The sequence below is a fragment of the Arachis stenosperma genome, chromosome 1 (genome assembly GCF_014773155.1).
Source record: "Arachis stenosperma cultivar V10309 chromosome 1, arast.V10309.gnm1.PFL2, whole genome shotgun sequence".
Taxonomy (NCBI): Eukaryota; Viridiplantae; Streptophyta; class Magnoliopsida; order Fabales; family Fabaceae; genus Arachis; species Arachis stenosperma.
The window spans coordinates 124,171,770-124,186,664 of NC_080377.1; the positions used below are offsets into that span (position 1 = coordinate 124,171,770).

Genomic DNA, 14,895 nt, shown 5'->3' on the forward strand with positions numbered 1-14,895 from the left:
AGCGATCTATTTTATAAGGAACCCGAAAATAAATCATGATGGGTAAAAGATATATGAAACAAACGACCAACATTTCATACACAAACCGCTCACTCAAACCACGTGCCAATACCATTAACAAAAACATATGCATTTTCACATTTATCATAAACCACTACCGTTAACCGCTAAACCATCACTGAATCCACTATCCAAAACCGTTAACAAAAACCGAGTACAAAAATCGCTAACAAAAACCACTGGCCTAAACCGCTTGCTTAAACCGCTAACAATAAAATAAACCGCTAAAAAAAACCATTAACAAAAACCACTGTCCTACACCACCAACCTAAACCACGATCCCAAATCGCTAACCATCACTAAAACCACTACCCAAAACCATTAACACAAACCGCTTACAAAAAACAATTTCAAATACCACTAAAAAAAACTACTGGCCTAAACCACTTGCATACACACCTAACACTTAAATAAACCGCTATAAAAAACCATTAACGAAAATCACTAGCCTACACTACTTTCCTAAACCACTATCCTAAACCACTAACAGTAACATAAACCATTATAAAAAACCATTAACAAATACCGTTATCATAAACCGCTTTCATAAACCACTAACCTCGTCGTTGATCACACCGGCGATATGAGCTACTCCATCCAAACGATAAAGCCTTCCCGGATCGTCTCCCATCGACAGAAACAGCCGCTCTGGTCGCACTCGTACTGAACGTTGGTCTTCTTCTCTGGGATTTGGTGGGGTTGGAGAATGAGAAAGTGATTCGAATGAACTTGGCTCGAACTCCTTTTATAGCCGAATCCCTTGTAATTCGAATCAAGTTGATTCAAATTACTATGCAACTCAATTTTCACCTAATTCGAATCAACTAGATTCGAACCTCTTTATTGTCCACTTCTCCTAGTAATTCGAATTAAGTAAATTCGAATTAGGTTGATGTAATTCGAAACAAGTTGTTTCGAACTTCATTGGTTTGTTGCCTTCCTAGTAATTCGAATCATATCAATTCGAATTACATGTAAGTATAATTCGAATCATATTGATTCGAATTATATAATAATTCGTCCTGGTTGATTCATGTATGGATTTTTGATTTGGCTGAATTGAGTAATTTTGAGCTCTCCTTGGCTCATTTGGGTTTTTTACCCAAAAAAATAAATAATATTAATTGAAAAAAATAGTTACTTAACATTATTTATGGGATTTTATATTTTTTTATATAATTTTTTGTCATACAAAAATATTATTCACTGAAACATAGAATGAATTTTATGTTATTCACCAGTTTAATACATTAATAAATATTTAAAAAATGTGTTTAATTAGGAAACAAATTCTTATACATGTTCTATAATAAAATAATTTTTTTAATTTCAATTAAACAAACTGTGATTTTATATTTTAAACCATGGTAAAAAAAAATATCAAGTGAAAAAAAAGTGATATTTAGAATTTTTAAGTTAAAAATTGTAGAGAGTCCAAAAAAAGCTCATATAACTTAATAGGATTTTTAAGTTATGTTTTATAAACTCATAATAAAGCAGTAATTTGACCACTCTAAAGACACACCTTCTTTTGAAGTCAATATAACTTCGAAAATATTTGGAAGGAAGTAATATTTAGAGATATTGTAAGTATTTTGAACATTCACAGAATTTAAATATACATTCGACTTAAAGAGTTGAACAACCATTATGAAAAATTTTCTATAATCTCGTTCGAGTTGTGAAAATACTTGATCTACTAATTCTCCAAATAATATACATTTAATTTTGTGCTTCCTGGAATAAAAGGCATAATACAACTCTAACAATATTTTTTGACACTTAATATTCAGCATATGCTTGAATTAAATGACTGCAAAATAAAAAAAAATGTACAGCTGAAAGGAGAGAGAAAGTAGTAAATATTATTCTAAGTCTTCCAACTGTAATATAATATGCTTATTTTTTTCACCCATGTGTATAATTATCCCATAGTTTCTTCCTTTCTAACAACCTCTCATATATAATCTTCATGTTACAATAAGGCCATTTAAATCTAAACTTATAATAAATTTAAGATCATGTCTTAACAAAATAAGAAGTATGTTAATGTAACATGTCAAACAGGATTTCTATCCATTGGAGCATTTGCTTCAAGTTCAGCAAAAGGATAAAATTTAAATAGGTTAAAAACGAAAGTCTCGATGAAAAAGATTTTCACCTCTGTCTTTGTATAGAAACTAAGCTTGTATTTATGAGCAGTTGTTTTTACCTTTTCATTGTTAATTTTCACAATAAAATTTTACATACTATGCACGGCATGCTTTTTTATCTTCTCCCTGAACAAATTCAATCCAAGCTTGCATATTGTTGCATGAATTCTATCACCCTGCAAAATATTTTGAAACCCAAAAAAATCAAAACTTGTTAGAAAGGCATTAAAAAAGAAGATGCAACGTATAACAATCACTCATCTTGCAAAACCATCTCCAAGCTAAACACCTCATTCTGGTTTCACTGGTTAGGAAACTCATACAATCGGACAACACCTACGACCAACGACCAAGCAAGCTTGGTTGGATTGATGTCTTTGATCAAGTCTGTCTTTGCACTCTAAAACTGCTTCGAGCAAAAGTTTTGCCAGGTAAAATTAATAATAGATTTATATTTTTCATGTAAGTTGTACCATTCTAATATTTATATAGAGTTGTTCCTTTATCAATGAATGAAATGAGTAAGAAAAATGAGATTTTTAAAGAGCCAGTGAGCGCTAAAGTGGAATGTCCCAAATTTAATCATTTATTAACCGTAGATCCTTACACATGGGCAAAAAGATATGCTACTTGTATTTGAAATTCAATTTCGCCAGGACCTCCGACCAATGAAGCCGTCACCTCCACACTTCTTTCGAAGGGAACACTATAGCTACCTTGTCCCTTGGAATGTTACTTTGGCAACCAACCCTACTGAAAGGACGACAATTTTTTTTGGATGGTAACACTGTTGGTGGACAATTTTTGGAGGCTTTTTTATGCATAAGCCGATGCGTTGTTGTGGGTTTGCATTTTCATCCTAATGGAGGGAACTAGGGGTGTATATAGTCCGGCCCGACCCCGAACACTTTAGGGGTTAATTTGGTGTGATTTTATCGGGTCTAGGGTTGGGTAAGGGTCTAAAAATAGACCCAGTCATTATTTCGGGTCGGATCCGGGTCATAAATCGGGCCACCCGAACTCGGCCCAGTCATCATATACAATTAATATTTTGTGTTATTAGTGATGGATGATGACTATTTTTATGTGGAATTTAAGTATTGTAAACTTTAATACTTTGTGTTATTAGTCATTATAAGACTATAAGTTAATGTTTTATGTTTAAAATGCATAAGACTTTAGACTAATGATATAATATTGTGTTATTTGTATTGATTTAAAAAATTTGGTGTTATTAGACAATATTAGTATTGATTATGGTTATATTTTAATTTTAGAGAATTGTTGGTTCTTGTTATATTTTTCTAAATGAATTTTACCATGTCAAATAATGGTTAGAGTTTTAGAAATTTGGATATTTTTACATGCTAACTTACAAAAAGGTATAAAGATAATATAATGTTAATTTTTACCTGGTATAATCGTGACCCGAAAATGTATAAGTTTCATCGGGTCTAGGACCGGGTTTGGGTCTAACAAATAGACCCAATATATATTTTGAGTTGGGTCTAAGTTATATTAGACCCGGTTTCACCCGACCTATAAACACCCCTAAAAAGAATACTATTCATGAGAGGTGATGTGTCATCACCTCCAAAGCTTTAGAGTTGGATGTTTTTAGTGGAAACACTGTTCAAACTTCATGTACTGAACTACTTAACTATTATATTACAAATAGATGTACACTTTTCTCAAAAATTAACTAGTCTTTATTTTTTACCAAACATTACTTCTCACTAAAAATATTCTCTTTATTTTATGTAGCTTAACTGGTAACAAGCCTCAACATGAAATTATAACTATTTTAGGGTGTGTTTGTTTTTGTGTTTGAAGGTAAAAAGCACATTCAAAATTTTTAAACATTTCAATTTTTGGTTTGGCTATTTTTTTGGCTATTTTTTTGGCTATTTTTTCTTCCTATAAATGTAAAAGTAATTTTGTACTTAAATTCACATTTACAAAAAAATAACAAATTATAATTTTTGCATTTTTTTATTTCTCTTGTACCAACCCCACCCTTCATACATATTGTTTTATTTATGAAATTTTTATTTTTTTTATGATTTCTTTTTTTATTTATTATTAATATTTTTGTTAATTTTTTTGTTTGACATTATACATTTTTATAATTGTCATTCTTGTATATTATATTTATTATTATCTTTTTATACTATAATTTATTGATCCCATTATATAGAGTAAATTAAAAAAAAATTAACCATAAATAATAATAGTAGTGAAAAATTATAACATACTAAAAAAGAGTACTAAGAGTTCTCAAAAAAAATTATTATATAAAAAACATATTAAAAAAATATAAAAAATTAAATATACTTAAAAAAATAATATTATAATTTAATGGCGTATCCTTTTCTAGTAATTATCTACCTAAAAGTGATTTTAACTAATATTATCTAAATAATATTTATTTTATCAAAATCAATTTTAGTATAGAATTACCAAACATAAATCATGTTGATACAAACTCATTCTAATCAAAATTAAGCCTATAAAATCACTTTTATTCAATTCCAGTATGGCAAAAGTCAATCCAAACACACAAGTTAGTTATTTGGAGTTCATTCGGCAAGATACACAAGAATTTATCAGAGATTTTATTAGTATGGATACAGTCGAACATGTACAAGAATTTTACAGAATCACTCTTATTTTATGACAACATATAGCTACTTGTCAGTACTATTGTCTTGTGCACCAAATATATTGTAGGCACATTTTGCAATCAAATTCTGAGAGAAACATTGGTGCTGCACCTGGCTAAATGAGGTGAATGAAGCACCTTGTCCTTTCTGCGTTGCTGGCTAGTGCATATTATTGACGCGTGTTACTTTTCTTTTCTATGCTGACAGAGTGTGGTTCACTTTATGACCTTGAAACGGTAGTATTGATTTCTTCTAAAATTATTAATTTTAACCAAGTTGGGATCTACTTTATCAATATGCAATCTTATTATGCCAAAATTTTCAATCCTTCTTTTAAGGATTTTTTTTTTCTGTGTATCATATTCGGGCTTCTCGTGTACCAATCTCAGGCCTTGTGATTTTTTAAGCCCCATAATTTTATGAGAAAAGTTATTCTAATATGCAACTTAAAGAATCCCCAAGCTTATGACAAAAAAATAAAAATAAAAATCCCCAAGTTTATGTCAAAAAAAGAATTTCCCAAGCAAGCTCAAGACCGTGGCCGAGGACACGGCGGAGTCTTCAAAACCAGTAGCCCAGCAACAACTTGGAGCTTCCAGGTCCATAAATTCGACTTTTTCAGCACTTCTGATCACCTTCACTTTTGCAGATTGGAGTTGCAATAGAAACTGAAGTGCTATTGTTTATTTTAATTGAGTTAGGTTTAGGTGAGAGAAGTGATGGGAAGATTAGTCTCATAGTTTGTTTGTTGCTAGATCCTTATGAGTTTGAGTTGGGTTTATATGGCCCTTAACAGTTATCATGTACAAAAAAATCTCCAATCCGACTTAGATCCACCAAAGTAATGGTCAGAAGCAACAAAAAGGACAGTGGCTCATCAACCTGAGCAGATTGAGAAGGAAGATGGGGGCATTCTCATTAGATGAGGAACAACTCCGGTCTAAGTTCACGGTGAAACTTGGAGACACCTCTGACAAGAACAACTTTGTGTGGTCATTAAGGCGAGGAACCAGCAACTGTAGGCGGTGGAGATTCAGTCGCCATTGAGATACAAGGGTGAGCCTCTGAAGCTCGTGATCTAACGATTTTCTGAGTTAGATATTCTTTATCCGATCTCACACTGAAAAAAAAAAAATCCAAAACAGGAGAGAGAGAGTGTTTGTTGTGAAGGCGGTTAATTGATTTTTTTTATCCCCAACCCCAAAGGAAAAAAAAGGATGGAGAGAACGCTTATATTGAAAAAAGTTTATATTATCTAACTTTTTAAATATTAAATATATCTAAATTTAAATTAAATTTAAAATGGACATTATTTATTTGCTCAAAAAGTATTTTATTTTATAAATTTACTTTTATAAAAAATGACAATGATTCAATTATAAAATAATTTTTAGATATAATACGTTAAAATATAAGAATATAACAAATAATTACATTAGACAGCTTATATTTACATTCTGCAATTTGGATGCACCATACTATTTTGTAGATGCAAAATTTTTTACACTTGTCTTTTTAATACTTTGCCGTAGCAGATTTGGATCCATCCGTAATGGTTGTGAATTGGTTTTAACATTTTCAATTTTTTAAATTCTTATTTTACAATTTTTTTGAAGTTTGCAAACCCATTAAAATCAATATTAGAGTGGAGGCCCATCTGTCTACAAAACTACCACTGAACAATCGTGCAAATATTAAATATTATAGAGGCCACTAAATAATATAGGACATTTCAGAGGATAAAATTGACAAACATCAAAAGACCGGACAGTAAGACCCAAACAGGTGTCAGAGGTAAAAGGTACTTCATTCACCTTATTTAGCCAGGTGCAGGCTATAACTCACCGAGAAACATTGTTGTAATTTGTATGAATCTTTGTACACAATGTTTCTCTCATTCTTTTTCGTTTTCCAAAAACATATTTCCTTTTTCTTTCTACTTCTATATGTATGTCAGTGGCCATTTTATCTGACCTCATATACAGATATCCATTTTTGATGTACATGGACTTATTCACTATTATAAACAATAAATAACAACTATTTACAGTTATAAGAGAGTCATGCCCTGAAAGTTAGCCATTCAACCCTCTCTTAAACCAGATTAACAAATTTCTTAAACTGCAACTTGAGCCGCTGCAAGCCTAGCAATTGGAACCCTGCAAGTGTCCTCAAATTTCAGTTTAGTGATTGAATCTAAATCTCTAATTTATTTTTAGATAATATGGAACTAAAAATCTGACCTAAAAGGAGAGCATGAGACATAGTCAAGACCAATTTGAGCAAAGAATGCAACAGAAGATGGCTCCCCACCATGCTCTCCACATATTCCAACCTGATAAAACAACTCAAGGTGTTAATTGCTGCAGCAATTTGATGAGGTCTAATAATTCATAGAATAGAACAGCTACATGCTTCTAGTTCAAAAATCTCTGTCAGTCAGTTACTCCTAGACCTACCTTTAAGTTTGGTCTGACAGCACGACCCTTTTCTGTGCAAAGCTTGATGAGTTGACCCACTCCTTTTTGGTCAAGTACCTAATATTATTGTCAACAGTTTCAAAAATTCAGCAACCATCTTTCATATATCATCAATGAGCAAATAACCTTTAGACAACTAACCTCAAATGGATCACTCTGCAGAATGCCGCTTGATAGGTAAATCGGAAGAAATTTTCCAACATCATCTCTACTGTACCCAAATGTCATTTGGGTAAGGTCATTGGTTCCAAATGAAAAGAACTCGGCTTCATCAGCAATCTAGAAGAATGGATAATAAAATTAGCAAGTTTAAATAAATAATTAAACAGAACAAATTATACTCTTTAACTATGCTTCTTTCCCACATTCTAAAATCTAAAGTAATGACAAGTAACTACTATATGTTAGAATCTTAATGTGATTCTTCAAGTAGAGACATAAAAGGAGTTTGTTTTTACCTCATCTGCAACTAGTGCAGCTCTGGGAACTTCAATCATTGTTCCAACCTTGTAGCTTAAAGAGGAACCCATCTCAGAGAAAACTTTCTCAGCAACATTCCTTATTAAACTCACTTGATGCCTTAATTCCTGCCAATAAAATAAAATAAAATCTGGGCTTCTATGATTAAGATGATAATGGAACTATGGAAGTTTCCTCATAAATTTTAGGCTTAATGATGCATGTAGACAAAACTGAAGAACATGCAAACTAGAAAGAGATAAGGTGGAGTAAGGATCATGCCTGAGGTGTACCAATAAGTGGAACCATTATCTCAGGAAGGACTTTAATGCCATGGTTACTCACTGAAACAGCAGCTTGGAAGACTGCACGTGCCTGCATCTCAGTTAATTCGGGATATGATATTCCCAGCCTGTTGACAGAACCTCAATGGTCACATACAAATTATTGTAAAATCAATCCATAAACTATGGACATTGTTACTTCATTTTCTAGAGTTCATTTCAATATGAATTTGTCATGCACAAGAAGGAAATGCAAACCTGCAGCCACGAAAACCAAGCATGGGATTCACTTCTGAGAGTTTTTCAATCCTAGAGAAGATTTCTTCTTCCTTCATGCCTGTCTCAGAAGTTAGCTCACTGACAATGTGCTCCAAGTCACCCTCCGGAAGAAACTCATGGAGCGGAGGATCCAACAATCGGATTGTCACCGGGAGACCATCCATTGCTCGGAAAATTCCCTCGAAATCTGATCTTTGATAAGGTAGCAAAAGGTCAAGTGCAGCTTTCCTTTGTTCCGGTGTGATGGCCATTATCATCATTCTCACAGCCTTTATCCTCTCGTCCGAAGCAAAAAACTGAAACTCACCAAAACCAGTAGAAAACCATATCATTTGTTACTACTTTTGAGTAAAATTTGTTATGAATATCCAAAAACTAGGTTTAAAATTAAAAAGATTAAATCATATATGAATATTTTATGTACCATGTGTTCTGTCCTGCATAGTCCAATTCCCTGAGCACCATTCTGTCTTGCTGTTAATGCATCTTCCGGTGTGTCAGCATTTGCCATTACCTGACCCACAACAGCAAATAAAAGAATATTCAAGAAAGGAGATTCTTTGATTCAACTCAACTAATGAAGCATGTAAAGCATACTATGCACCCACCTTCAGATGCCTTATTTCATCAGCCCAAGACATGAAGGTTGCAAGGTCATCACTTAGTGCTGGAGGCGAAAGTGGCTGCTTACCTAGTATCACCTCACCGGTGGATCCATTCAGTGATATCCATTCACCTTCCGGAATCACTGTATCACCAATTACAACAACCTGCATTTTCAGTTGAGATTATACCAACAGCATGATGGCCATTTAATATGCTTATACCAAAGGAAAGCCTTTACCTTCTCAATATCATTTACAAGGACATCAGAGCAGCCAGACACACAACACTTTCCCCATCCGCGAGCTACAACGGCAGCATGAGATGTCATACCACCTCTAGCTGTCAAGATTCCAGAAGCTGCATGCATACCCCCTACATCCTCTGGACTTGTCTCTGTCCTCACCTTGAATAAATAAAATAGGAATGAAACTCCAATCTTACACTAAGAAGCATTTCACCTAAAACTTTTCATAATCTTGATAGATAAAAAAAATGATTGCGTGATAATAAAGAGGGATACCAAGATGACACTCTTTCCTTGTGCATGCCATTCTTCAGCATCATCAGCATTGAGCACAACCTGCCCTACTGCAGCTCCAGGGGATGCAGGTAAGCCGGTAGCTATCACGTTGTCCTTGTAAGCAGATGGATCCTCAAACTAACCAGACAAACTAAAATCAATTAAGAACACTTGATCATCATCTTAAATGTGAATCTAGTAATTGTAACTACAACTAAGTATATACCTGTGGGTGGAGAAGCTGATCAAGATGCCTTGGCTCTACCATCTTGATTGCAGACCGAATATCAACAAGCCCTTCATTAACCATGTCTACAGCTATTTTAACAGCACCTTTGCCAGTACGCTTCCCACTTCGACATTGCAACATCCACAACCTATTTTCTTGAACTGTGAACTCAATATCCTGAATTGTAGGTTAAAGCAATTCCATAAAATTTCCAGGAAGTAAGAGAAGCATGCAAAACAATGACCTATCTATGGAGAGTGAATTTTTACCATCATATCCTTGTAGTGCTTCTCCAGAATTTTGCAATTCTCCTCAAGTTCCTTGTATGCTTCTGGCATGCAATTTTTCATAGTCTCCAAATCTTCAGGTGTCCTGATTCCAGCAACTACATCCTCTCCCTATTTGGGGAGTTGAAAAAATCAGCAAAATAAGTGCATGAAAGTCGCATAACTAGTGTATCATATCATAAATCATGTACCTGAGCATTAATCAGAAACTCTCCATAGAGTTTCTTTTCTCCGGTACTTGGATTTCTAGTGAACAAGACACCAGTTCCGGAAGTCGTCCCCATGTTACCAAACACCATAGTTTGAATGTTCACAGCAGTTCCCTTTAGTCCATTTATTTGATTAATGCTCCTGTACTTAATAGCCCTTGGGCTATCCCAAGAATTGAAAACAGCTTTCACGGCTAGCTCGAGCTGCTTCTTCGGGTCTGCAATTGGTTAATCAAAACTTTAGATGGGCGCATATAGTTTTTTCTTACAAAAACTTTATGATGAGAGGGAGTTTGAAATGAAGGTGAAGACCATGAGGATATATAACAAACAAATCGTGATGGAGTTGCATTCAGCACCTGAGGGGAAATTTTCTCCATTGGCTTCAAGGTAGACATTCTTGTACTGCTCAACCAGATCTTTGAGATCAGATGCTGTTAGATCAGTGTCAAGTTTGGCACCTTTTTTGTTCTTTAGATCTTCTAACTTCTCCTCAAACAACGAATGCGGAATGCCCAAAACCTCAATATAACACAAAAGAACAATTAGAAAATATGGAAAAACACAATGCTTCTTGTTCCACTTTTAGAGAAGGATATTGATACTAGCTTTTAATATTGTAATTTGGACTTCAGTTGCTAAAGCATTGTTAGCAATCTATAAAGAAAGCTAAAACAACGTGCATTTTGATACATAGAGTGTAAAAGAATTGACTACTCACAACATCTCCAAACATGTCTAAGAATCGTCTGTATGAATCGTAAGCAAAGCGCTCTCCACTCTTTGCAGCCAAGCCAGCAACGACTTCATCATTGAGTCCAAGATTGAGAACTGTATCCATCATTCCAGGCATGGAAATCTTGAAAAGGTGGAGGAAACTAGTTAGTTATGTTTTGTTAGCACAGCATGAGAAAAGAATAAAGCAAGTATAAGAAAAGAATGATATTTACCGCAGCGCCGGAGCGGACAGAGAGGAGGAGAGGTCTAGAAGGATTCCCAAGAGAGGCCCCCATCTCTGCCTCCACAAAAGTGAGGCCTTCAAGTATCTCATCCCAGAGGCCATCAGGTAACTTCTTGCCATTGTGCTGATATTCTTGACAAGCTTCCGTTGATATCGTTAGTCCCGGAGGAACTGACAATCCAATGGTTGCCATTTCTGCCAGGTTTGCCCCCTTTCCTCCCAACTATTGCATATCATTCACACACATGCAGATCAATTCAAAGGAAAACAAAAGCAGACATGGAAAAAAGAAAGCAGGCATCCCTATTTTGTTGAATGTAAACAAATGTGAAGACAAAGAATACTTGCCAAGGATTTCATGGCCTTGTTTCCTTCACTTCTGCCCTTGCCAAATGTGAATACACGCTGTTTAAACAATAGCACAGAAAATTTTTACTCCAGCTTCAGTAAAAAATAGATGTTACATTCTAAATGCTTAGGGAAAATCATAGCTGAACACCACTCTTATACCTCTTTTTACTTGTTAGTAATGTGTGAAAACTTCTAAAAGGTTTATGACAATTTGCCTTTGTATACGTGATCTGACATTCTTAAAAGTTTTCAACTTCAAACTGTGTCTGATTATTGTCTGGGAGTAAGGGAATAGCACATTGCATATGGCAGTTATGACCGTTAGGATTAGTTACTGAATCCGTTATGTATAATGCAACTTCGGTTAAAACAAAAATTGAGAAGCTTGGTCAAAGGTAAACAATGCTTAGTTAAATAAATCGAATATCAGCATAACTGTGTAAGTACATAATGAGTTTAATTTTTATATGATGTCAATATATAAACATCAGTGACTCTGACTCAGTGTCGGTGTTCAATTATATTAATTAAAATAACTAGTTTTTTTAAGGTTATTTCCAAATGATTAAGCATTTTCAAGATATTAAAAGTTAGAAAAATTCTAGATGACCAACAGTTTTTCAGACAACATCAATTTTAAGAATATTTAAAATCTACATCACACAAAAGAAAATTGTTAATAGCAAGGGACGTAACAAAAAATTTTCACAGCCTCACGGACCAAGTTGGGCCTCGTATTAGGATATTTTATGGTAAAGAGGAAAAATTGGCCCACTAATTGCGGTTTTGTCCCAAAACCCAACATTACATGCTCAGCTAGTCACGAAAATCACTTGACCAAATAACCGCAGTTTGGGCAACCCCCACTGGTGCGATTTTCATTTCACAAATGTAAAAAGGTGGAACATTATTAAGGAAGTAATCATATTTAAAAAAATTATTACATGGTACTACTGAGTTAAGAAGCATTAAAGTAATGTAATATAAATAATAAATAACGCGAAAGTAGTCAAGATCATTAGTATCTTAATCTTTTAACCAGTAGTGTTTTATTCAAATCTTAAAAATAATTTAGTACTTAATTAAAAAATGTTTTAGAACAAAAAAAAAGACACCAATTGTTATTATTATTAGTATTAGTAAATCAAAAATATTATTTATACACTAAAAATAGCTAATAAAATCAATTGATATATATTTGTGTATAAATATATATATAATTTAATTTATTTTTAATGTATATTTTAAATTTTTATGCATATTGACTATATTTTATATTAGTAATTAATTTTGTTGTATAGCTAATACTGGTTGTTAGTGAATTGAATAAGGTATTAAAGTAGTAAGTGAATATTGATGATTAATATAATTGTGGTAATTAGAGGAAAGAATGAATGGATGGTACTACATACCTTTTTGGTTGTGGGTGGGGTAAGGATAACTTGTCCACGTATTGCAGGGTAACGTGATGATCCTGTTGATGATGATGATGATGATGGTGATGATGAGGAGTTGGATCCAAAGCACAAAAACTGCAACTCCTCCTGCCACAGCACTACTCCTCTGCTGGTGCTTCTTTTCCCATAGAACAGTAACTCCCTCTTCTTCTTCTTGTTATTACTGCAAACATCTGGTGTGCTCCTTATCAGTATTCCCTTCCCTATGCCTACTGAGGAACACATCTTTTTCTGATCTTTCTCACTTCAATTTCCCCTTCCTTCTCTGTTGCATTCATGCGCATATACATGCATGTAAATACATATATTACTGCATACTGATTATATCATGAAATCAAATTCACGTACCTGAAGATAGAATGAATGAATATAACAAAAAAGAGAGTAGTTGAGAGCTGAGTAATTAGTATAGCAGCTTCTCAAAATGAAAAATGTCAGTTGTGTTTTATTTTCCTCGCTATTTATGTGTTCAATTTTATTAATTATAACTCAATAACAAAAAGAATGTAATATAATTCAAAATTATAATGTATGATGAGAAATGAGTGGACGATATTCCGGATTGGAGCTAAGTCGCCTTCAAATTGAACTTAATAGTAACACTAACGTTATTATTTTGTGTTCCAAAATTATTATTTATCCTCTAAAATTAATTATTAATATATTTATATATAAATATATATAATTTAATTTATTTTTAACTTTTATTTATATTTTAATATATATTTTATATTAATGACTAATCTTAATAATTAATTTTAGTATAGATATAATATAATTGTATGTGTCCTTTATTTGATTTTTTATTTTATTGAATGACCAACTTTACCCTTTCTTGGTCCGTCTCGCGGTTTATGGCACACATATGGACAATTCTTAGAAAATCATACAACTTGTCCCTTTCAAGTTTCAATGGCTACCCTCTTCTCCTACTTCTTTGCTTCTCCTCCTTTTTTGTTTCTTCCAAAAACAAAATACTACTATGAAAATTATGTTTTTTCAGCTCTTCACGTACCTTCTTCCGATTTAAAACTTTTGACACCACAAACATCTTGCAGTAGATATAATGAAACTAAAAATGTAATTCTAATATATTTGCAAAATTTTGTAAAAGCATTCGATTTTTACTCTTATTTTAAAGCCTTAATATATATAAATTACAACTGTTTTCGGAAGTTAATATAGCTGGATAAAGAAGGAAATTGTTTTATATTAACAAACAATTCAACTTCGACAAACTAATAATATTATTGGAATGGTTAAATGTTTAATTTCCTTTCTAAAATAATGTGAATAGATGTGGCTGAGTAGATCTCTCGTATCACTTCATAATTTCCCTAAAGAACCTTCTAGACAGGAATGGGTTCTATATTTTTCTCCAAATATTTCCATCCACATCTATTACTCTATTTATCTTTATTAATTATTTGTTTTCTAATTCTATTTTATTATTAATAGTTTTGTAGATTTTTAAAACGCCTAGGAAGCAGTGAAAATAAATGGTTGGTAAACTATGGCATAAACAAACATAATTTTATAGTTACTTTTCTTGAACTTTTTAATTTTAATACGGAGAGATGGTTGGTGGATAGCAGAGTTATAAAGGTATATGGTGTTTCACCAAGATATGAGGACTGCGCAAGACAAATCGGACTGTCCGATTGGAAGTACTGAAAAATCCTGGGTCTGATTTGTGTACTGGCAGAAAACTCTGGGTCCGATTTCAATATACACGAAATTCTGCATAAAATTTTGCTCCACACAAATCGAATCGTCCGATTTGTGTCTCCCTCTCTCTGCAATGAAATTGGACTGTCTAATTTCTTCCCACTAAAACAAAAAATTGAACGCTGTCACAACCGTATATATCTCCCCAATACTCCATAACTCAGCATAA

General features: G+C 33.2%; 1 protein-coding gene across 1 annotated transcript; it reads right to left on the reverse strand.

Moving 5' to 3' along the window:
• Nucleotides 1-6,664: 6,664 nt before the first annotated feature.
• Nucleotides 6,665-13,482, reverse strand: LOC130945428 (pyruvate, phosphate dikinase 2-like). Its single transcript, XM_057874148.1, has 20 exons — nt 13,347-13,482; nt 12,954-13,263; nt 11,539-11,595; nt 11,180-11,413; nt 10,951-11,088; nt 10,589-10,751; nt 10,212-10,447; nt 10,003-10,131; nt 9,731-9,910; nt 9,505-9,642; nt 9,223-9,387; nt 8,987-9,148; nt 8,803-8,892; nt 8,358-8,674; nt 8,098-8,227; nt 7,815-7,943; nt 7,498-7,635; nt 7,336-7,413; nt 7,120-7,211; nt 6,665-7,035 (listed from the first exon to the last, which is right to left on the reverse strand). The coding sequence occupies exons 2-20, from the start codon at nt 13,221-13,223 to the stop codon at nt 6,993-6,995; spliced, it is 2,889 nt and encodes a 962-aa protein (XP_057730131.1). The 5' UTR covers nt 13,224-13,263; nt 13,347-13,482; the 3' UTR covers nt 6,665-6,992.
• Between the last annotated feature and the right edge of the window lie 1,413 nt (nt 13,483-14,895).